General features: G+C 36.7%; 2 protein-coding genes across 4 annotated transcripts in view; one reads left to right on the plus strand and one right to left on the minus strand.

The window, feature by feature from the left end:
* On the plus strand, window positions 1-22,159 carry LOC106178766 (potassium channel subfamily K member 13). Its single transcript, XM_013562085.2, has 2 exons — window positions 1-1,176; window positions 19,714-22,159. The coding sequence occupies exons 1-2, from the start codon at window positions 825-827 to the stop codon at window positions 20,595-20,597; spliced, it is 1,236 nt and encodes a 411-aa protein (XP_013417539.1). The 5' UTR covers window positions 1-824; the 3' UTR covers window positions 20,598-22,159.
* The window catches only part of LOC106178767 (tubulin-folding cofactor B), a 21,182-nt gene continuing 10,094 nt past the window's right edge, over window positions 13,942-25,029 (minus strand). Inside the window, exons 8-9 of one of the 3 annotated variants that reach the window (XR_015333242.1) lie at window positions 20,467-20,553; window positions 19,093-20,336 (exon numbers count right to left, since the gene is read on the minus strand). The gene's annotated coding sequence lies outside the window, so the exon portion shown is untranslated. Of the gene's footprint in view, window positions 13,967-19,092; window positions 20,337-20,466; window positions 20,554-25,029 lie in introns of those variants that run through there. The other 2 variants (XM_087006796.1, XM_013562086.3) reach the window with 2 other exon arrangements.

The raw sequence follows: 25,029 nt of genomic DNA on the forward strand, positions 1-25,029 counted from the left end.
GCTCAGAAATTCAGCGAATAGAGTTCCTGCAGATCTCTCTTTACCTGTAGCCTATCGCCAGCACTTTGAAAATGTAGATAATCTATCGATCGAGCCTGGAAACAATTTCATTAAGTGACGGGCCAAGAGGATTTGTGAATATGACAGCATTAATGCAACTGAAGTGGCAGGTAGACCCGCCTGGCTTATGAAAACTGTGCGTCCACAAAACATCGTTAACATCGTGTCTTAAAAGCAATTTTCACCGAGGTGTTCAAAAATTCCACTTTGCTGTGGACAAGGTGATCGAAATAGAAAACCGAAGTGGAACATAATATGCGTATGTAACGAGAGCGATCAAGGATCATAGGAATCAAAACAAGTGGTTAAAAATACAACAGGTTCCACCACGCAAAGGTTATTTACGATTAGCCACAAGAAATGACAAGAAGTATTCGTTATTGAGTTATTCTGCTCTGTTTTCATCCTCATTAGATCACCCATTTGCCAGGCACACCAGGTGGGCGACGGTCTTGAAGCTACCCGAGCGCGAATGGGTGATGTTGAAGCAGATGGCTATATGGAGAAATAGGCATGTTCTCCATTGATTTCTTATGGTGGTAGAAATCAATCTTGTATCATACTAGCGCCAAGAAACAGATCGAAGCTTAAAATTGCCAAAGCGGTTCCAAGGAAAATTAGGCAAATTTCATTACGCTCGCGATCCAAAGAGCGAAAGCTTCAGATGTATGAGATGAAGTGAAACTCCCAAGGATGGCACTAGGAGCCTGTTACTTTGTACTTTTGTAAGATTATTTACTCTTTAGATTTCTTTGATAGGAACCATGGATAAACCTCGCACTATGGCACAACGGGGGTGCTGCACAAGACTGCATTTACGAGAAGATAACGCCCGTTTTATTCTGTTAGCGTTCGTAATGGTTATTTACATGCTGTTTGGTGCATCTCTCTTCATGCTTCTAGAGCACGATTTGGAGGCAAACAAAAGGCAAGAATGGAGTAAAACTTATCAGAATTTCTTAGACAGATATGGTGATAAAATAAACACAACTGATTTGGAAGAACTCTTATCGAAACATGAGGAGGCCACCTCTTTTGGTTATGTTCAAAATAAGAGAGAAAGATGGGATTTTGCTGGCTCGTTTTATTTCGTTGGAACCGTAGTGTCCACAATAGGTAAGTCGACATATGTTACTATTTACATAACAATACACACACCTGTTGTTTAGCCCTGATAAATACAAATTTGCTTCTTTCATCATTCAAAGAGACGCTCTTCAATATTTTATTGAGTTATATGGAGACAGGACATTTTTTCGACTCACAAAGTTTATATCATAATACCTGTATTGATGGCGGCTCTTGTCCGTGTCCAATATAATTAAAACGCCCAATTTGCCCGTTTGAACGTGAATAATGACAATACATTAATTGAGTGGTGTCGGTTTGCTTGTCTACATCTGCTCTTAGATTTAATGCGAATCCGCTAGTTCAGTTGCCATGACAACAGAGTGTACATCCATGGGAACGAGGGAATGAATAGTTTCGTTGACAACATTTAACATGTTGTGGTCTTAAGTAGGAATTCCGTTTTTTTTTGGTAAAGTAGGATATCGGTGGTATCTATGAAATTCTTTTAAAATCAGGAGATAATCAAATGTCATCCCTATGTGAGAGTCAAATATACGAACTCACTGTAAATGTGACTATTTACTGATGGAAAATGCTGTATTCTACAAATTGAGATGGGTCCTTTTTTAATTATGCATTAATTCTTAATGCCGAGTTCTCTTTTTCGTCCACTCAAAGAAATGTCCCAAGTTTTTGTCGTTTCCTTTTGCGTTCGTTTTGTCCGAGCATACCTCACTGCCGTGTTTTGCCAATATCAGCCTCTATGCCGGATGCCAAGTTTGGTTACTTTTTACAACCAGTGCAGTCAAAATCATTTTAACAGAGCATAATTCACATAGGAATAACCAACTATACAGCTATTTTTATTGTAATACGGAAAACTGCCCCCTTTGTTCTTAAACAATTAATTCAAATTAAATCACAGGTATTTTTTCACCTGGTTTTGGGTACTTATATCAATATAGAATTTTTGGAGACCGGTTTCGTATAAACCTCTCCGTGGAAATGAAGTGTATTTCTGACCACCATAAAGTCGTCAATTAGAGGTCACTTACATCATAAGAAGAAATAAGAAAAGTCCGCCCGTGTCTTTATGTCTTTTAATTGCATTATAGTTTTTTTTTGCAGCTTACACGAAAAAGATGTATTTGCTTCTAAAATAATGACAGTTTACAGAGTTTTGATTGAGTAGCAGTCAAATGGCCATTTCCCCTAAGTGTTACTTATGTACGGTATTTCCACATGGTCAAAATTCTAATTTGATGTTTCAGCACCATGGCTATCATGGCATAGTTTCATTAATCAAAACAAAAACAATCTCAAAACTCCGTCAAGAAGTAACAATTGTGTCATTATCGATCATCGTAATTTAAAATTTGCATGACAAAATGTTAGATCAAATATGGCCCGTAAAAGCTTTTTGTAAGTATAAGTAAAAACAGTGCGCTAGTCCGATCCTTAACCGCTGGTATCATTCTTAGCTATAAGGAATGTAATAACACCGCTCGGATGAAGAACAAAACAGGATATTTTTTAAACGCACGTAATTTTAACGCGTCATGCCGACTGCTATTATATTTAGCGCACTTTTTAGCATAACGGAAAAGATTACTGTGCGCCTTTGTAATGCTGTGATGCTTAGAGCGAAATATGTTGACTTCTCAAGCCGTATTGTGTACTTTAAGTTGGAGTTTCTGACCCATCGCCGACTACCCTTTCCACTTCTCAGTTATCTGTTAGGCGTGCAGATTCGGAGACCAAAAATGAAGAAGTTTGCAATCATCGAAACTATACTTACTTTACAAACGCTAACAAAAATTACCATCAAGTAATGAATCAAGGGTTTTACACAAATGAACCCTGTCTACATGCAACTTCTAACAATTATATTTACAGGTATGCCTGCCTGTCAACTTCGTTGTTTTCGTTCGGGTTATCTGCGTGGTTTTGAAAATTAAAACTGTGACTGGTTGTTCCAAGATGCTTATTTTGGTATTTCAGACAATATTCACATTTTTGCATAATGTAAGGACCAAAGCAAAACAACAAGAGGACTCCGTTTTAAAATACCTGAATGTGAATAATAATAAAAAAAAAATATATATATATATATATATATATATATATATATATATATATATATAATTCTCAGACATTCCTCTGCGACTCTCAAGCTTTACACCCAATGTAAAGATTCTGGCCATGAGTATGCATTTAATTAGATAACACATTCCATTTTAACGTAAATTTATATAATGAAACGTTGTATCAGTTGTCATCAAAGCTTTTTCTATATCGATCTTTTTTTTTCAACTGATTTCGCGTGTTATAAAATGGCAAGGGTGGCTTTGTAGTACATTGGATTTTCAACAATATACGTATGGCTAGTAGTTAAATTTATACCCGTAAAGACAGATAATATAAGGTAAAAAATACCTATAAATAACTAACTCATATTACGCCATAAAATTACTTCGTCTCCTATCGTAATTGTGACAAGGAAATAAAAAAAGTTTTGCTTATCAGATCGAATTTACGAATTTACGCCATGGGATAGAATTGATCTCGTGGTATTTGGAACATTTTTATCTGATACAAATCATACCTTCATTTAGAAATAATATAATATAATATAATGAACATCATCTAATTCAAGGGCTACCTCACAGTCTGTTATCAATATTCACCTGAGACTGTTTTTTTTTTTTTTTTTTTTTTTTTTTTTTTTGTCAAAAATTATATCAGACTCAAATAGTATTTCTCTTTCATTTGACAACCAATACGCATCCTTCTCCGCCTTCGTTATGAATGATATTTGTGAACGGTTGTTGAATCCTTTCAAATGCAGAGCACCTATCGTATTATTTATTTCCGTGCATCTTTGGCATTTATTCTGGACCGCATGGTTATCAAAGCTTTGATACATCTGTTACATGTGTCACTATTTAATTAATAAGTTCAAATATTAACCCTCAGATCTATGTCTATAAATGATATCAAGTTACCATTGTGTTATTGTGTGGCTCTTCTCTTCTTTTGTTGGTGGTGGAGCAGAATTTCCTAATGATGCATGTGTGAAAGCTACGTCTATTGTGAGTACATGGAGGACGTGACAATGGTCCCTGATAGCTATTTCATATAAGGTGTTGTTTGCAAAGCGTGCTGTGGCGAAACCGCACTTTCTGAAGACCTCGTAGGCCTATCATTACTGGGTTTTTTTTCTCTCTTACTTATCTATCCAGTAAGAGAAACCACAATGCAAATGATCAGTGAATTGAGAGCTGAAAACGGCAATATGCAAACAGCCATCCAAACACTATATTTGGCAATTGTTGTTGTGAATTGTATCATTACATTAAGACGTTTGATCGTACGTACATAATCACATAAGCCGCCTAAATATTTCATCGCGCATCGTTCCAATCAGCTCAATCTCAATTGATTGCATTGCACAACGTTTCATTTTAAACTAATAGAATCAAGTTCGTATATCCAAGCCATTTAACACAGAATTGTTCGTTCGCTTTTCAAATTAATCCGGTCTTTATTTAGTTTCAAATGAAAGAAAGGCAGTGATAAAAGTTTGAGTTAGAAAAGGGGAAGTCGTAGAGAAAAACGTAAACTTGTAATTTGTCTCCTTAATTAGCAAAAAGATACAACTCTTGCTATAAAGATAACTTTGAACTGACAGATTCCATAGGTGCCACACGAGTAATGATGTAGCATAATACTAGAAATATTTCATTTGGAAAAAAACTTAGATAGCTTATTTAAAATTTAGGAAAGCCTGTTGTCAAAAACGGGTCCGTGTAACAAGAAGTTATCCAGGCCGATAAATATGGCCGCGTTCACAACCAGTTGATCCACGGTCTAACTAGTCCCCAGGTCAAATATGGCGCGCACTTGGCAAGAGATTCCCACCTCCCACGCGTGCCGTCACAGCAGGGGCTGACCAATTAACTTTCGGCACACAAGTGGGTCGCGCCATATTTGATCCGCAGACTAGTTGGTCCGCGGATTAACTGGTTGTGAACGCGGTCTATAATATTCCATTTCTGTAACCTGAAATATTTCCATGCTCATATTAACTGTATTCGATAGAGGAAAACTGGACTTCTTACAAAATGGAAACTACATGTAAAGTTGTATAGTTTCTAAAGCCTTTGGTAAAGACAAATAAGAACACTAAAATGGTAATAAACAGAAACATTTTTAGCCTGACCGGTTTCATTTGATCACCAGGGGATTGTTAATTTCGTTGTCATGGAGAATAACAATAACGGGTAACATTATATTCTACAATGAAATTGTTGATTGTAGGAGCATAGTATTGGATGACAGGAGTAATTGAAGGTTTCGCTGTGTGTCACCAGAAGTCCATTTATTTACAGAGGTTTTCTGAAAGCATCAAACAAATTTTCTTTTTGTAATAAGGAATATTTCCGCCAATGCTTGCTTCCAGAAACAAACAGAACCTCGCAACAATTAAACCAATTTATGACATTCTTTCGCCAAACCATGACTTAACTGCAGCCCAGTCATTGACACATCCATGTAGCAAACAGGCGCTCGTGGCGTTTATTAATTTTATAATACAAATATATTCAAATATGTTCAACAGTATTTTAAACTTTCGTCTCTATGTTTATTTTACTTATGTATGTTTTTCTCTGTGTTTTTCCACTGTCTGTCTATCTATCTCTCTATCTATCTAATAATCTCTCTATGTATCTTTTTTTTTTTATCTATTTATCTCCCCATGGTCTGTAAAATATTTTCCATCCAGACAGTTTTGACGGTATTAGATATATTTGAAATAATATAAGTAAATAATTCCAGGAATTCATTGATCTTTTTGAGAATAAAGTTTGATCTTCTGAAGTGTCGAAGTAAATTTAGAGATATTACCAATTATTTGAAGTGAATAGATCCAAACAAGCAACAGAAAGTATGTTGCACAAAATGGAAGTCAATCATTTGATCACGCTTTCTCTCTTTCTATCACACACACACACACACACACGGGCGCACGCGCGGGCGCGTGTATTTATTGTCATCCGTAACTGTAATAGCTTCTTTAAACACCTGGGCAAAGGTATCAATTTGCACATGGAGTGATTTCTTTAAATTTCAGAAACCATTTCATAATTCACTTCCAAGTTTCGTCATCGGGGCCGTAGCGATAGTCCGAAGGTTCAATAGTCCGAAGGTTCATTGGTCCGAAGGTTCAATGGTCCGAATGTGCATTGAAGGTTCATTGGTCCGAAGGTTCGATAGTCCGAAGGTTCATTGGTCCGAAGGTTCATTAGTCCGAAGGTTCGATAGTCCGAAGGTTCGATAGTCCGAATGTAGGCCCGCTGTATAAGTGTATAGTGAATTACATGTACAGGGGCGGATCCAAGATTATTTGAAGGGGGGTCTGCGGTTGCAAACCCCCACCCCCCTTGGCGTAGGATCTGGGGCCCGCTAAAGGGCCCCGAAAATTGTTGGTGTCTCAAAATGACCACCTATTTATCTAGAGACACATCTGTGAATATCTGTAAAAAATCTATCAGTCGCCCTGGTAGAGGTTTTAAAAGTTAGGTCTGCACGGGCAAAAATAACGTCAATACTAGCATATTACATTAGTTACAAAAAAAAAAAAAAAAAAAAAAAAAAAACAGATCTTGATGTTTTTCATGGGATTGGAAGTTGACGATATTTAACTGCAAAGGTTTATTTTGTAAAATCAAATGGAAATTTTCTCACGAGTCACAAGTGTATCTACTTTTTGCAGAGTACGTTTTTCTTCGTTTAAATGAATTTGTTACAAAGACAGCATTTTTGATGTTGTTCATCAGATTAGAAGTTTAACTGTTTTAGAATATTTCAACATGTTCAAACTGCCTTCTCACTTGTATTTTACGTTTAATAAATAAATAAATAAATAAATAAATAAATAGGCCCACCGGGTTGATATGGCGTTGCCACATTTCTATTCAGATTATAAACGTTTCAGCACCTTCAGTATTGCTGGGGAAGAGGGGGTGGAATTAAATATGTATTACTATTTGTGGATATTTGAGCATATTACTGTATTCTGATACAATTTTTATGTTTAAAGGCCTAGTAAGGGAAAAGCTTGTTTTCGTAAATGCTCGTAATTTTTGTTTATATGCCAAGTTTACACTCCAGTTAATTCATCCTCATCCCTATGAGTAATACAATACTGCTGGCGGAACGGCTGTTTTTTTTTTTTTTTTTTTTTTTTTTTGGGGGGGGGGTTAGGGGGGTTGGGGGGGGAGGGTAGGGGAGTGGGCTGTGCGAACAACAACATAGTTTGTTTGGAAATGCAATTATTCTATAACTTTTACATAATTTAAGAAATGTGTAGGTTAGAAGAATTTGAATTCTAATCATAGTATCTTAAGACATCGTAAGAAAATGTCATTATAGGCGTCCTCTCATTTTATGCGTTCCAATCTTTATTCAATATTTCATGTGAAACATGTATCGTGTTCATGAGTTGGAAAGGGTAGCCATTGCATATCCCCAAACTTCCCCACATTGTAAAGAGTAGTTCACGGAAACAATACGACCTATATGGATAATTTTCACGTGCGTTTCGGTCGCACTCAAAACGAAATGATAAAGATTCTAGAAGCTGAGTTCACACGAAAGTTAATCACCCCCTAGCAGCTCCAGGATTGCTAATCTGATTGCATACAGTGAGAATCCTGGTGGAGTTGGATCAATCTACGTAGAATGATAGTTTCGTTGGGAACGCACCCTTAGATTCCGTTTGTAATTATAATTCTTAAAATCGAAGAACATCTTAAAATGTTTCGGACTATCGAACCTTCGGACTAATGAACCTTCGGACTATCGAACCTTCGGACTATCGAACCTTCGGACTAATGAACCTTCGGACCAATGGACCTTTAATTTTCGGACTAATGAACCTTCGGACCAATGAACCTTTTTGTTGAAAATCTGATGAAAAATTTACGAATTTTCGGACCAATGAACCTTCGGACCAATGAACCTTCGGACTATCGAGACGCCCCCTCGTCATCAAGAGGTTTTATAGCACTGTGCATTGATAAACAAACGTGCCTGGTGGAGCAGCGAAAAAGAACATATGTCCAAGTCCATCCGAGTTCAGCTCTCTTACTGGATAAGTTAGAGGACTGTATACGAGGTGTAAAGTAGTTATCCCATACTATATTATATCATATAATATCACGCAGATATATGTATAGGTGTGATACATTTGATACATTGTATCCTTCTGCGCTCTGAAAATTGCTGGGAAATGTCTTTTTATAGTCACGTCGGTTTTACTAAGCCTCCTTGGTTTAGACAGGCAAGCGATGTCCTTCAAATGCGTACACACTTTCTTTAAATAATCCAGATCTCTCATCTTAAGCCTAGCTTTGGTTTTGAAATATCCTTTCATTTCGTCATCACAGGTTCCTGTTCTTGATAAACTACTGGTAGTCCTCTTCTACCGTATTGCGGTTGAGTTTGACAGGAGATTGTGTAAGATTTACTGGGAATCCAATTATATTCACACAGCGTAATCATTTATATTACGTAATCACATGTTTAATAAGAGCCTGATCGTGTTAGGTTTTATCCCTTCACTAAAGTCCTCGTCTTCTCTACATATTTTGTTGTTTTGTTTTTTATCTGACGCTGACACATCAGAAATATTTTCTCTACTCTTACGGTATACTTTTCCCTTTTGATTAGAGGTACTTCATAAATATTGAAATGGAGTGTCAACTTTAAACTGTTTCACACAGATTTTCAATCTTCACAATATTTTCTTTCGTTCCTTTTCTTTCTTCTTTCTTTATGTCTTCCCTGTTGATCTGTCTGTCTTTTCGCTTAAGGCATAGCCTACATGTGACCCACTTAGGCTTTTTTTCTTATTTATTTTTTATTTTCTTCTCAAAGCATCTGTACTTAAAAATCAGACAACAATCCGTGTTCTTTATTTCAAAAACTTACACAGTTTACTGTTACGACTTGTATATATTCTCTTCGGATTCTGAAAAATTGATTTTTGTTCTTGTAGATGACTCCTTTAGCTCATAATCAGTCATTTTCATACGTAACAGCCTGATTACCTGCGCCGCCTCTCTCATCTGTACAATCTTTTAGAAATGCATTCATATCATTGCTTTTATTTCCTCTTGAAGTCGAAATGAGTCATTGTAAATACCAAAAACCTATCTGTTTAAATTTACTCTTTAAACAGGTAATGGTACGCTAGAATTGATCGAGCTTTAGGAAGAGAAGCAATTATTATAGAATCGCAGCCCTTATAACCTGTAGAAGTTGAGCGGAGCCTAAAGCAGAGGGACTATCAATGCCAACTTCCGTACTGTTACAGGGGAAATTATCAATCACAAAAATTTGCAGAAATTATTTTTAGAAAGATGACTACAGACAGCAAAATCTAAGCAAATTGCAAGCTGGGCGATAATAAAAGCTGTGTTTCGTAACATGCAGATAATTGCTTTGAACGCCACATGTAGGACAATATCCCCACACGTGCAGGAAATCCACCTTTCCTCACAAAACAATTCCATATCCTAACTGCCTCTGTGCCTATATCATTGGACACCTGTGAGGTAAAATAATGACCGGTATTTTATTTTTCATTACACTGTTCGTTGATGACAGCGTTATGAGAGCCAGGTTTTATACTCACACCTGGATGAAGCATACATCCATCAGTGGCACACACAATGCCACTATTATGAACGTAAATTGTCCGAGGTTAAGTCTACTGATTGCAGTCACTGGCTGGAACATCTAATGTCAACTCTGAAAGCTCTGAGTGCAAATATAAACCAGCTTTTTAGCGCACTTTAGAAAGATCCATATCTCTACTTTTCTGATATTTACTTTAATGATGCCTCAATACATTTTGTACGGTTTTTTATGTGTTATTGACGCATCACGCAATTTCGTATTTGTCATAGAGAATGTCTCTGTTTATTCAACCCTTTCAATCCATATTCTCTTTAAAGACTACATGATTATTTACTCAAGCTCTTCGATTCATGTCTCTTTTAAGTCTTCAGAGGAAATAATCGTAGGCAGGGCTTTACCACTATGATATCATGGTTATGTCACGACACCGCCACAAGACAGCTGTCACGTCCCTGCCCCAAGGTGGCCTTCACGACACTGCCACAAGGTGGCAACGAAATACGTTCCGTCGCTTTCATATCATCTAAATGAGCTACAAAAGACTGGCGATGCTTTGGCGATATTAATGCAGATTATGAATTAATAATTCCAATGCTTATTATAATAAAGCCATATATATCTAGCAGTACGCGAGTGGTACAATGTGAAACCATATTATAACATTTTGCTATTTTTAGCTGGTTCTCTAGTGTGACTGGTAATTTTGGACAGTGTGTTGTTTGACGGTATGTTTCACACAATGACGTAAAAAGAGATCTTGGCTGACAACTAAGTGCAAATTGTCAAGCTGATTTCAGGTCGCCCTCTTCATTGACAATGATTCAGTATCTAACTATCACATCATCGTGCACTCTGACTCGACAGAAATGGAAAAGCGAGGTAGTGGTGTGAAGCATTTAAATAGGCTGTGTATCAGAGTGTTAATTCTACGATGAATGAATAAAAAACCTTCAAGAGGTTGAGCATGCCTCAGGGGGACTATTTTTGTCACAGTAAACACATCAGCGCCTTCCTTATTTTGAGGCACTGAATCATTGTCAATGAAGAGGGCGACCTGAAATCAACTTGACAATTTACAAGTACGTCCCATAAGAGGCCATTGTGGTCAGAATTTATTGAAAAAAGGAATCCCCTATTTCAATAGAGCATTTGCCTCTAATACAAAGTGCGATAGGGAGTTATTAACTACGATTACCTTGTATTTCAATTTTGCTATTGCAACTCTACTGCACACACAGTGAAGGCAAACGAAAGCAAACATGTTGACCAAGTCCTTGGGCCACTCCAAAATATATATTTTGGTTGGGTTTTACAAATATTACAGTGCTGCATTGTGAATAACCGCTATATAAAAAAACTTATCTGACGTCAAAAAGCGAGTATCATATAAACGGAAGTAAGCATAAGTTAGAATATATAATCGATTCCTGCATAAATGTTAGAGTAACACTTGACGGCTGTTGATGAATTGTCGATCAGGTTCCCACACCATGCTGTAGTTCGCGACCCGATCCTTAAGAGCAATCCAATATCTGTTATCTGTGGAAGGTCAACGCTTACCATTATGTTGTGCCATCATCTACAAAGTTTATCCTGTGATTAAGTAAAGGTCTTCAAAACTATCTGATTGCCTTGTCTTGATACACCCAAAACAAATGGTGGCAAAAGATAATATGCTATTTAATATGATAACTTACGGACAGTACTATTCTACAATTCAATTTTACCGGACTAAGAGTGCTGAAGAGACACGTATTTTATAGCTATCCATAGTATTTAGTTATGACATTATGCATATACTGAGCGTGAACGTAACTCCTTATCTTTAATTCTTATAAAATTGCGGTTTGTGAAAAGAAGTCATACATACTCGTAATTATAAATATCATAGCACTAATGGATGGTCAAGAATATTCTTCTTTAAAAAAATCACTTGAGCCGACAACGAATGCTTTGTTAAGGGCGTTCAGCACTCGCCTGTGCGCAAACACTACAGCTGTGATAATGTCCATGACGTCAAGACCCAGCACTTGAAATTCAAAACTAGGTCACTAATTAACTACGATCACGTTTGTGGACAAATTTACACGCAGGTGGTATTGATCAAGATGATGGTAGAGTGTTTGACCGATTTCTCAGAAGTGTCGTGCTTAGCCATATTTTGTGCACAACGTGTACACTTGAAAGAAAATGTGACAGAGTCATATGACAGGAAGATAGTGAAATCTCTAATATTCAAACGCAATAGGCAATTCTCAATTGTAAGAACTGAATTTTCATGCATGTTAACTGAAAGAAACGAAAATCATTCTGCAATTAAGGCTAATTCGAATTTTTTATTTCTTTACGTTAGTTTGCAGATAATCTCAAGCTTCTCAAGATTGTTCTGGAAATGTGAAAATATATCTAAATATCGAATCACCCACTGCATGCAATGGGGGGGGGGGGGGGGGGGCAAAATGGACTATCGCCAACAAGTAGACACTGTACCAGAAAAATACTGTACATTATTATCGGACATTAAACGCCTATGCTAGCAATTACATACCAAAGCTGAAACTTATGGAGAAGTTCGACTACTTTATTATCAAAATTAATTTAGTGGAAGGATATGGGAGATAATGGTTACATAGACAAAAAAAAGAATTTCCCTATAATTGAGTTATTTTCTCTTCCATACCATCTGAAGAGGCTGCGTAAAGGAGTGAAGACAAAAATGATTTTGAACACATATTTTGAATTGAGATTAACAGGTTTAAGTCTATGCGATCTAAATGATGGTCACTTCGATTCAACACATGTTCAAAAACGAAAACGCATACATAAACACTTTTCACATGCGCGTACAATACCGAATTTCTAAATATTTTTTTGCCCCCTTGGGATTCTGTATCCTTTGCTCGGCATTTTAATTTCCAGCACCTATAAAAATCTTCTGGTTTGCTTTTTATGGGGTGAACGATACAGACATTAATAATACCACAAAAATGGTAATTTTTAAAATACAGAATGAACAAAAATACGATATGGCAGCTTTGAACCGAACGAGTATGTGTTAAACTGCAACGGTGACAGTGACGCCACGGAAAGACGCATTTATCAGAATATTATAGGCATTTACAGAACTGAGCTAGTCAACCATAAAAACCAATTACCAGGTTATCGGCGTTCGAATCGTTATTTCACCGTGACAGAAAAGAGTAACCGTTTGGAACCAATTACCAACGTTGTCGTCCTGTCAGATCTTGTATCGATTTATACAATATTTCAGTGATGATCTGTGCCAATCCCTTGGCATCAAAACAATTGATGTCTCCTCATTAACACAAGCGAAAGCATAAGTAAAGGGCAAGCACAAATGTGGTGTTCGAAACTTGGCAGGTGACGGCTGCTTTTATTGAAAAGTTCTTCTACTGAAAGAAATGGTGTTGAGTTATTATGTAGTATTGAATAATGTTGAGTAATAAAATCACGTAATGTTATAGCATGAATAATAAATACACAGGCAAAGAGTGCACACGTTTTCATTTGTGTGTTTGCAAACCCGGTGTAACGTCATATACATACCTCAATTTTTAAGTGCTCCTAACTGAGACAAGTCGTGCATAAGAACTCGGTTAAACATGACATGGATTAGCTAATTTATTTCACATAAACAGGAAATTATTCGCGCGTCTTTTCTGCCAATCCATATTGTTGGGGGTGAGCCACCCACGCGCAGCGTGATAATAAAGTAAGAAGCACCTAATTGGTAAATAGCCTGACATTTGATAACCAAGATATGATTATCTGAAAACCGCTTGGCTTGATTTCCATTTCATATAGAAACATCAAAGGACAGTGACCTAAACATAACAGATTCTGTCTTATTTTGCGTATGTTTTACCTATAGGTAGTTTTGTAGATAGAAATAAAATAAAATGCCTTCTGTCAATTCTTTTATATTGGAGAAACACGTTTTGCTATGTATGTTTATAAATTTTAATATGTTTCTTTGGTGATGCGTTTTTTCCAGAACTTGCTTACGATTATTTGTCGAATCCGATTACATATTACTTATCTTCATTGTACCTGGCGCCGTCATCATTGTTAAAGTGGCCCAATCCCAGTTCTTTACGCTGTCGCAAGCCTGGAGTAACAGAATAAATACATAAATGACATTTCATTTTATTCATCGTGACAATATTGAAGTTATATTCCCCATATTACGCTTGCAAACAGTTTTCTTATATGGAAAAAACCCGCTGCAATATAATCAGAATTATACTATATTGGCAATGACATCACACGCATTGAATGAATCAAGGTATTGATGAACAGCAGTGTGTGTTCATATCATTCAAACATCCCTAACGTTGATGAAACAGTTCTTGCACCAGAAATAATGCACAGCGGGATTTGATATGAAAGTTGGAACATGTGAGTTAATTACCCAAGAGGAAATGACAACGATGGACCGCAAGCAACATGCAAAAGAAACACAATACTTGAAAGCAGAAATATTTTCAAGTCATTCAATAAACTTGCAAAGATCACCATGACTAACCTTCCTGTTAAGATATGGTCAAAGCATTTCAAAGCGCTCAATTGTAACATTTGGCTCTTCTTTGTAAAACAGGTGTTGGTTTCCTCACACACTATCAGTAAACACGAAATAACAAAACATAAACTTAGTTTTTTTAATATTAATTTTCCAAAAAGGATATAGTTATTCAACGTAGAATAGCTATGATTCCAGCACGAACTAACACTCGTTAGCAGTGGCAAATACATCGAAATTCATTGGTAGCAGTCTGATCACAACATACAAAAACCATGTCACCGAATCCATGACGCGGTATCGAATACATTTTAAAAATAAAACCAAACTCGAAAATGTGTCACTTCTATCTTACAACATCACTTAAATTCCACCCAATCAACATGAGATGGTGAAGTTGTCGAATAATACGACAACGAAATAAATTTATGTATGTTGTCGTCGTATATTACACGTATATGTTTATTTTCATGTTGCATTGACAACGAGATCTTATGACATTATATCTAACCTGTGACAGAAATCCATTTGAGTAAAAGATATAATTATAACTCAGTTTAGTGGTCGAAATGTTGTAAATGTCGTCCAGCACTTAAAATATATTTTATAACACGTAATGAATATACCACAGACCATAGGACGTTTTTTATAACGTTACCACAATTACGGTAACGTTTATAAAACGAAACGAGCCGAAAATAGAATGATGATGATGATGATGATAGTAACTATATAATAATGTTCTGTTTGCTGGGATATCACAGACCGCAGAAATTATTTCCAGAGGACATTGGCCATTACTTCCTGTCACGTTTTTATGTGTCATTTGTGGCGGCGCCTCACGTGTTGGAGCGAACGTCGAGGACGCCCACTTATTTCATCTGATCTTTTCGTGGCCTTTTCCACGCAGTCAGTAACATCACGAGAGAATGGTCAACACATTCTTATGAAAACACATGGGGACTGTCAGCGGCTAAATAGCCTTTCTGCCAAGGTCTCATGTTGACGGCTTGGTAATCTAGAAGCTTGACACGGAATTAGATTAGATTTCAAATTGGCATGTAAATACTTTTTGTGTGGTAGATTTGTTGCTGAGAGTTATTTTTTCTGATTAACATTAATGTTTTTTATGTTTCTTAAAAAAGCTTTCCGCCATAATTCAATGAAAGTAATATTATACCAGACACTACTCCATAACAGTACCTCCGGCGCATACGACTTTTGACTGGATAGCTTTGGCACCAAACACACCCCCAAAGAATCGTAACCCAAAAGCGCTATGCCAGATTTTCTAGATTTATGGTCTCATGGGTAATGACCTTCTTCCAGACAGTCACAGCGTTTGTATAGACGATAATCACATTTTCATGAAGAATGTGCAACTTAGTATTATTTACTTTAAGAAAGTAGGTCTGAATGTAAGGAAAGGTGACCGGATTCACCACTCGTGCGTTGAAATCTAATATTTCACAGAGGAAATAAATGCACTTAGCTTCTATTCCAATGTACATTTGCCCCTGGCCAAACTAAAGATACAACATCTTACTGTACTGAGTATCACTCTAAAATACGTTTAAAATGTTTCTAATATAATTAATTTTTTCCAAACCATTCATTCATTTTCTGCATGTTTCATTATGCAAAATGTCGAAAACATGTTATTTTATGTTAAAATTGCCCCCATTCTCGCAATTGTTTTCCTTTTTCGTTAAAATACACTCAGATCACATTAATGTGGAAATTAAAAATGTTTGTACATATAATCACTGACATGAACATCAAAACTGCCTGTTTTCAAGAATACGCATCAGCAGATTTTCGACCTCTTTCTTTTAAGGGACTGCTGTCTTGTTCCCTGACAACGAATTCCCAGCAGAATTGCCTGCAGCCTCAAGCAGTAGCCTTATGTTAACTACATTCTACAAAGAACCACACGCCAAGCTTCAGGGCGCACCTGCAGCATGCGCGGTTCCTTGACAGGCTGTGCTGCCGTAGGTGGCGGCCATTCTTTCGTGAATAGTGAACATTAGTCTACTAGATTAGCAACTAAAGTAGAGTATCTCGTAGAAAATCTCTTTACATTTCTCTCTCTGGGCTTAACTTGCCCGGAATCGATGTCGCACAGACTCGAAGCTTATGTTCAAGGCTATCTAGCATGGATAAGATACTAGATTAAAGCTCCTAAATTGTATTTATTTGAGGTAAATTTCTTCGCGTGTTGAAGTTTCTGGGCCTTAAGAGACTAAATCCTCAACCCGTAGAAAACAAAGTGTTCGGACAGACGTGTAACAAAAACAGCTGAGAATACCAGTTGCATCTGGTATAAAGACCACGTCCCTAAATTTACAAGTCAATTTGTGGACTAACAGAAAAGCCGACATTGTGACTTAGCGTTTTATCTCCATTTCTACACATTCAACGAGACTTGTATGTAGGAAACGAAACATATTGATATTATTTTCCTTAGAACCGTTCGCCAAAATTACAATTTTGCATGTCAGTTTAATACTTGCCCAAAACTGCATGCTGGTATGCTGAGTACCGTTAGAAGACGAAAAAATGATAGGGGCATTCAGTACAAAATTTTACATGTAATTGTATAAATAGCCATTATCCACGTACTGAGCTCTCAAATGGTCATAAGGAAAACCCTTACTATAAGGAAATCAGATTAGTCTGAAATTTTTTGACGAGGTTTAATTGCGAAAATTACCTCCAAAACAAAATGATAATAAGCCTGTGCACAAATACGCCGCTGATTAATGAAACTAATTTTAGAAAGATGAACATTAATGACGGTTTATACATCATTATTTTCTTCGGCTTAATAGGTCGGCTTAAGACTACACGTGCGGACTTTTTTGTACTGAAGATAAAAAGTTTACGCTTTGCTTTATCAACAAGTTAAGAGGCTGACCAGGGAGCACAATCGAAAGCGTCTTTAAGTTTTACCCTTTTTTGCCGAAAAAAATAAGCGGGAACTCTTGCAGAAGATAAATAAGTCAATAAGTAAAAGAATATATATTGGACATACAGAATCAGCATGTCTACTAGTATGTTTGCTCTACATTGAGACAATATGGTTCGTGGGCGTCTGTTTCACTGGAGATGGTCTTTTATTGTACAAGCGTTTGCCCCAAATAACCGCAATTGAACGAACTTGCTAGAAATTGATCATTTGGATGCAAACTTGGCTAGGAGTAGGCCCTGTGTGTTCTGATCATGCCCGGAATGTTTCATGTTGTTCACTTTTATACAGTTTCTATAGTTTACTTTTTAAACATCTGTGAGGCAAAGAAGTGAACTTTCAGTACCCTCTACCAAGCTACAGATTGATTTTCACTTGACATATTCACAGATTTGGTTTTGGTCAATTCATGACTCAATCCTCTACTGTGTGGCCCTGGTAGTATAGAGGGTTGATATTTAGAGCGATAAGGTTTTGACTGCACTTTCGATACTCTTTATACTGCAACTCCATTTCATTGCCTGAAAAACAACAAACCAGTAATGTTTTTACCAGACGATTCTTTTTCAATATTTGGTTCCTGAAAGTAACGCATTATTACTATCTATCACCATCATAGTCCCCATGATGCATGATCTTGTTTTTTTTATATGACAAAAACGCAGTTCTGATATTTAGAGAAGTGGTATGATAATGACGTAATCATGATTATCGATAACATAACGTTAACTTTATATGCACCAGACTCTGCAGAACTCTGACGTTTTGGGGCCAGCTGATTTGTTCCAGTTACGCACAATCCCTAGTTTTCAATAAATTTCAGCTTGTTTTAAGGAAGAAAACTATGTCCCTATGTTCCATACGACTCGTTAAGGAAAAACAACATTTAGAATTATAAGGGGGCGAATTCTGAGAAGTCTACTGTAGAAACTCCACGAATTTAACATTTCTTTTTTTTTTTTTTTTTTTTTTTTACAAAAAGGAAAGTTTCTTTGGAGCGAAATAGCCCCATTGTTGTTATGGATAAAACTACTTACACTGCCAAGGCGTTTTTTAGGCGGTTTTACATTTATGTGGAGACTTCAGCAACAAACAGGTTTGGTATTTGTCAAAACGCCTCAGGGACCTGAAGAGGAGTTCCTACGCCGTTTCTTGCCATGATTTTGCATGATAATTTGAAGATTCCTAACCGATAATGGTTTCGTCGCCTTGAGACTCCGAGACGTACTCAAACCTGTTCCCTTGAATCAGTACACACTTATGAGATTTGTCGCACAAAAATGCAAATTCTTACTCTCGAGGGCCAGCAAAACCGGAAAAGCCCATTTCAGATTGCATAATATACTATATAAATATAATAAAAAAATCTAAACACTGTCGAGTTTTCCGGTACAAGGCAGTCAAAACGTTTCACACAAAGCCACAGATTACGATATTTTGTTTTAGGTTTGTCGGTGCTCCTTTCTATTTTGACCAAACGGAAACGTTTTCACTGCCATGTGGATCCCTGAGCTTCCGTTCCATCCCTCTCGCTGGATCTCCACCAACCGGGCTGGCAATTGAACACGTGCTTGGGCTTAAGCAAGTAGCTCTGGAGCTCTATTTCTGCCCTGTCCTACCCTACGCAACCCGGTCTTTGGTTGATGCGTAATGAAGTTTCTAGTATTCATTGCACAAATGAAGATTGGCGACATTTTCGGTTTTACTGCCCCCCCCCCTTTCCTAACAATACGCAAACGTCTTCAAGTTCAGAAAATGATATTTTTAATATATCCAAGATCAGGAAGATATCGATTTATATACTTTCAACATCAACAAGCACTGTGACATTACAGCAATGCATAACCTTCCAACAAGGAAAAAGTAAATTGTAATAAATAAGCACATTTATCACCTTAACAAACTTATATATACTTAAACCACAAATAATGCTAAAGTGTGCGGTCAAGTTCGTATCAGACAGTATAAGCAGCTTCAACTGCTCAGAACTGCTATTCACCATAAAACAATTATCTCAAAGTGCACTCATCACTTTTCTAACATGGTAACTGCATTAAACGGGCAATCTGTTAAATTGAAAATAATCTATACATCACAGAGTAGAAAACTGCTTTTATTTAATTTTTTTCTGTATACACAAATACATCACAAATTAAGATGCAGAAACTGCTTAAATGGGTAAAACATTCTTCTTTTGGTATGGTTATATTGCATCATATAGTAATGAATAACACAGTGGCAACGAAACTGCCATACTTAAATGTAAAAGCGAATAAATGACCAATTGATATATATATATATATATATTATTTAAAGATAGGATATAAAAAAACACCAATGAAAATCTAATATATTTGCAATTTTTCAGGATTCGGGATGACGACTCCAAGGACAATGGCTGGCAAAATAATCCTGATATTCTATGGATTCCTTGGTTGTGCAGGTGCAATTCTATTCTTCAACTTGTTCCTTGAAAGGATCATAACATTCTTGGCATATGTCTTAAGACGTATACATGAACACGATCTACGACGCAAAGGACTACTAACCAAGGACAAAAATGGCCGCCGTGGTTCTCAGGGTTCGGAGGACAACTTGGATTCATGGAAACCGTCTGTGTACTGGGTGATGCTGATATTAATGCTGGGGGCCATTGTCATTGCGTGCTGTGCCTCTGCACTCTATCATCCAGTAGAACAATGGACCTACTTCGAGGCCATCTACTTCTGTTTTGTTACCTTTGCAACAATTGGATTTGGTGACCTTGTTGTCAGTCAGTCAGCTGATTATCAAAACATAAATGTTCACATTTATAGATTCATGAACTTCATCTTAATTGTTTTAGGTTGCTGTTGCATTTACAGCCTTTTTAATGTGATTTCTATTGTGATAAAGCAAGTTCTCAACTGGCTGATTCGTAAGCTGGACTGCAAGACATGCCAACCACGCCCCAAGCCCCGTCCAAGAAGGAATGCAATCACTCCTGGTCACCTGCAACGAGCAACAAAAAAGAGTGATTCTACAGATGTAGATTCAAATTATGACAGTGACTACTCAAGACGGGGATCAGGGGAGATGATTTCCATGAAAGATTTCCTTCAAAATAACAAAATATCCTTACTTATGATGCAAAAACAACTGCATGATACATCAAGGCAAGCCATTTTTCAAAATGGCAGCAGCAGCGGTTTCCAAGGCGGAGTCGGACCTTTGGCAATTTTAAACAAAAAATTAGGTCAAGAAGATGTGTAAACATTGTCTAGATACATGTAATAAGTTTCATCTTTCTAAATATGCAATTCAGTTGTGTTGTGTGGACATGCACATATAAATACACATTTATAAGTATTCATAATCATAAGACATTGCTTGGTTAACAGACAGCTTAGCTGTTATTTAATTTCCGTAAGGCAAACAAGGAGTTTCATGGGTGGAATTGTGTTAGATAATAATCATGGTTGTGACACAAAACACTTAAAATTTTGATTGTGTGATAAACCACTTTTACAATTTTTAATCTCTGTAATATTATTGTTTGATTTATTTGAAGTCTAAGGGTGCATTCCCAGAGATTTAGATTTAGATCGACCTAACTCCCTGGGGGTTCACGCTAAATTGCAGTCAGCCAAGTTAATTACCCACTTACAGCTTTTAGTAGGCGGGACAGATGCTTAAGCCGGCTAAGCTGACAGTAATCTAGTGAGACTCCCCACAGGGATATATCGATCTAAAATCTATGGGAATGGGGTCTAAGTAATTGACAGCCAAGTTTACTTCGTACAAACTACGGCAGGTTTCTAAGAAAACTTCAGAAAGGGAAAATTCCAGCAACTATACCATTAATTTAGTGCCGTTGATGTGGCTACCTCATACACTTTTTTCTTCTTGCAAACCACAGATTATTTGAAACCTCAACCCAAAGCAAATCCCCTTTATTACCAATGTTGAAAAAATCATAACTTATATCCCTAATTACCATTCCAAGGTAGTTGACATTAGAAAAACATTCCCCATTTGGCTAAACTAGATTTAAATTATTCAAAACATCTCCAAGTGAACAATGTATACCACACATTTGGGTTCACCTCTTGGTACAAAGGCACTTTCAATTTAGGTCTTGGTCTCACAAAAACTCAGGGTTGTAAGATTTAGAAAAAGAATCTGAAGATGGTATATATAGCAATTTATGTCACAGATACAAAGTTTTATCTTTTCATCATTAATCTTTTCATTAAGATGTGTACATGCACCCCTTCCCCTTAAAAAATAACAAATAGCCCATTCAAGTGATAAGTGTTCATTGCTAGTGTTCGTCTCTTGCAACTGAGATGAAACTTATCAGACATATGCTTGGTTCTTTGTCATCCATCTTTGCCATCAATATTAGGCAATATAGCACACAATGACTTTGACTTGCTTAATACACAATTATATATACACATTTATTGACATAAAACATGTTACCATAGAGACGCAATCTGTGAAATCAAGACAAAACCTTTGTGAATCTTTCTTGTAAACTCTTCTAGATGTGTTTCTTAATTTAGATCAGGTTAGTCACTTTGTTTGACACAGTGTGTATATACATATATATTTCATTTGTAGTGATGGTAAACTCATTCCAACTTCTTTAACAATTTATCACTTTATTCTCTTACAATAATCCATTCAATAATATAAATATATATTGCCTTAATAACCATGTGCACAAGTTTAAAATAAGTACTGTTTTTGTGGACATGCTGCAATGGTGCATCTCTTCTTACATTTGTTTGTCATTCTTGAATAAATAATACGTCTTTATCAATTTTCAACCATTGTGGAGCTTGTGTTTGCCTAGTTTACCAGTAACCCACTTTGTCACAATGACAGGAATGTATCAAGTGTATTGCTTTTTGCTCGATTATTGTCAATTTGGATGCACAAAGCTGCATAACAGCTCTGCTGCCTAGACATCCAGGTCCCACACAGTTGTAATGAAGAGTGCATTGATCAGACAGGAAAAAATTGAAGGGATGGGGGAATGTCTGAAGCTGGGGTAGCGCTATTTAGCCAAATGCTAAAACGTACTTAAATTGGCTAAAGAAAAAGGGCTTGATTTGACATGTTTTTGACAAAATGTAACCATTTTGATAACAAATTGACAAAAATGTGGTGATATGGCTAAGCAAAAAAAATTGCTAGCGCTACCCCAGAATGGTTGTGGGGATGGCAGTTGAATGGTTGTGGGAAGACTGGTTGAATGGTTGTGGAGATGGTAGTTAAATGGTTTAGGTGGGAATGGGAGTTGAATGGCAGTGGGGAGAATGGTTGAACCATTTTGGGGGTCAGACAATTGAATGGTTGTGGGTAATGGTTAATTAGTATTGGGGATTTGTTTGCTTAAGTGGCAGTTTGGAAAAATGGTTAAATGGCTACAGGGAGAGACTGGACAGAAATGGAGACTTTTCATCATTACCAAACCATTCCTATCTGTTATCTGACAGCTACCACTCTACTTAGCTCAATGATATTTAATAATGCATGTAACAATTATAGGTGAGAAATGTATGACAGAAGTGTATTCAATCCAGGGAAGTGTATTGAAACCAGAGGAAAAAGTATCTGGCTGCATAAGCCCTAGCTGGGTTAAAAGGAAACCAATAACATGCAAAACAGAGATTTTTGTCTGATCTTAAATCAGTGACATAATCTTTTCCTGGAATGTGCTACTTTTCCTACTTGCTTTTCTTATTAAGACAAAACTGACATGCAACAATACATGCAAAGACTAGTGCAAACTTTAAAGCAGGTTTGCTTGTTGAATGGTACTAAATCGGCAGACCTTGGATGTCACTAACCAATGGGGATGCATTCACCTTGAGAAACTCAGTACAAAAACATATGTGGTCTAAAAAGTCACCTAAGGATCATGTATATATACTGATCATGAGCCATTTAACTGAGGAATCCTCGATATTTCTTCATTTCTCTATAAACGTGAATACAAATACACCAAATATGGATGGCGCAGATTTCATCATCCAGTGACCAGCAGTATAATTCAACTTTAATTGTGTCAGCTTTAATGTGCTGCAAAAGGATGTGACACTAGTGCCCTTTCATAAATGTTTTACAATCAATGTTATTCTGATAAAGGAGCTGCCTGGTGTATTTTCCATACCTAAGAAGAAATGTCAACTTAGGGTCTTAGAAACTTAGGAAATACACCCAAAACACTATAAAAGCATAAATCAAATGCTTTTTCTCTGCTTTGACTCTGACTGGCAGATACTCACTTTCTGAATAAAATGTATAATTAACTCAACATTTAATAATCTCTGATTGTGAGGAGGTTGCCTTGAACACCCTCATACTAGTACTCTACACTTAAACTAACATAACATATCCCTCTCAGAACTTCCATGTGCTTTAACTTCAAGTGAAAATTATAAATAACACAGACATGCTTAAAACTTTTAAAACAGCTGGACACTGGGATTAGCAGATAAAGATATATTTGCTAAATTGATGTAATTTCTGCTGGACTGTCCTTAAATCTAAAATGGAAGCTCTTAAAATCGTTGCTAAACCCTCAAAGCAACTGAGCACAATTTTCTATCGGTCTAAATTTTTGCTGGGACTGACAGTTTCTGATTAAGGCATATAAGTAGGTGAAATGAGAGTCTAGGCACTATCAGCACTACTAACTACATCTGATCTCTCACAGGGACACCCCTACATGCATATCTCTCTTCACCTTTCTCCAAGAAAACTGTGTAGCCTCAGCTCTGCCAACAAGTTCAATTTTCATAAGTACCCAATCAAAATATCTAATCAAATATTCAGCAATTTAGAATTAATTTCCCAGGAGGATGGCAAACATGATACTTTGACATGGTTAGTAAATGTACAGTCCACGTCCATATGCCTTACCATGATGTCAAAGAACTATTTTCTAGGAAAAAGGAATAATCAAAGCCTGTTAATTGTGTTAGATGAGCATCACTTAAACCTTTGGGTCAATAACTTCCACCACAAAACAGAAATTAATTGGCGTCCAAAATGAAACTACATTTGGTCGATGTGATAATCTTTTGGTCAATATATAAGTGCTTTGGATTTCAGAACTATATACGGCAGTTGCTTAAACAATCTGAATGGTGCGATCAATACAACCAAATAAATAAATAATAAACTGAGATATATATGCAGAAAGGAATACGTAGTTGAAGTATGATACCCCCAGACCCCATGTTTACTACAATCATTCCACAGAAAGAGAAATAAGATCAACCCAGACTTCTAGGCCCCAAATGCTGACCACTGCCAAAATCTGTCAAACATGTGAGCTGTTCACCTAAAATGCAAACTGATTTGGTTACAATAAAAATGATGTTATCCTTATCAACTTTTGGGCATATACAGTAACTTATATGGTCATGAAAGGTGAAGCTTTATAGAGGGTCCCACTGCATATTTTTTTCCTTCCTCATGAAACGTTCATATATTTAGCACAATCCATGAAGAACCCCATTCCTGTCACCCCCCCCTCCTCCCTTAATGGTACCCTCTTCATATATCTGTGGTTTGCACTAGGAATGCTGAGAAAGATAAAATTAGCAAACCAGATCAGGCCAGCCTCTAATATTCTAAAAAATAAACCATGTGTTTGTTTTGTTTTGCATCAAATTCAGGCATATCG

Source organism: Lingula anatina, chromosome 2, assembly GCF_051362555.1.
Source record: "Lingula anatina isolate TDL-2025a chromosome 2, LinAna3.0, whole genome shotgun sequence".
NCBI classification, from domain to species: domain Eukaryota; kingdom Metazoa; phylum Brachiopoda; class Lingulata; order Lingulida; family Lingulidae; genus Lingula; species Lingula anatina.

What these genes read in the sequence shown, in the direction of transcription:
- LOC106178766 (XM_013562085.2), top strand. Translation starts at nt 825, where the DNA reads ATGGATAAACCTCGCACTATGGCACAACGGGGGTGCTGCACAAGACTG. An exon ending in AACCGTAGTGTCCACAATAG is followed by an intron (nt 1,177 to 19,713) that starts GTAAGTCGACAT and finishes GCAATTTTTCAG; the next exon opens with GATTCGGGATGACGACTCCA.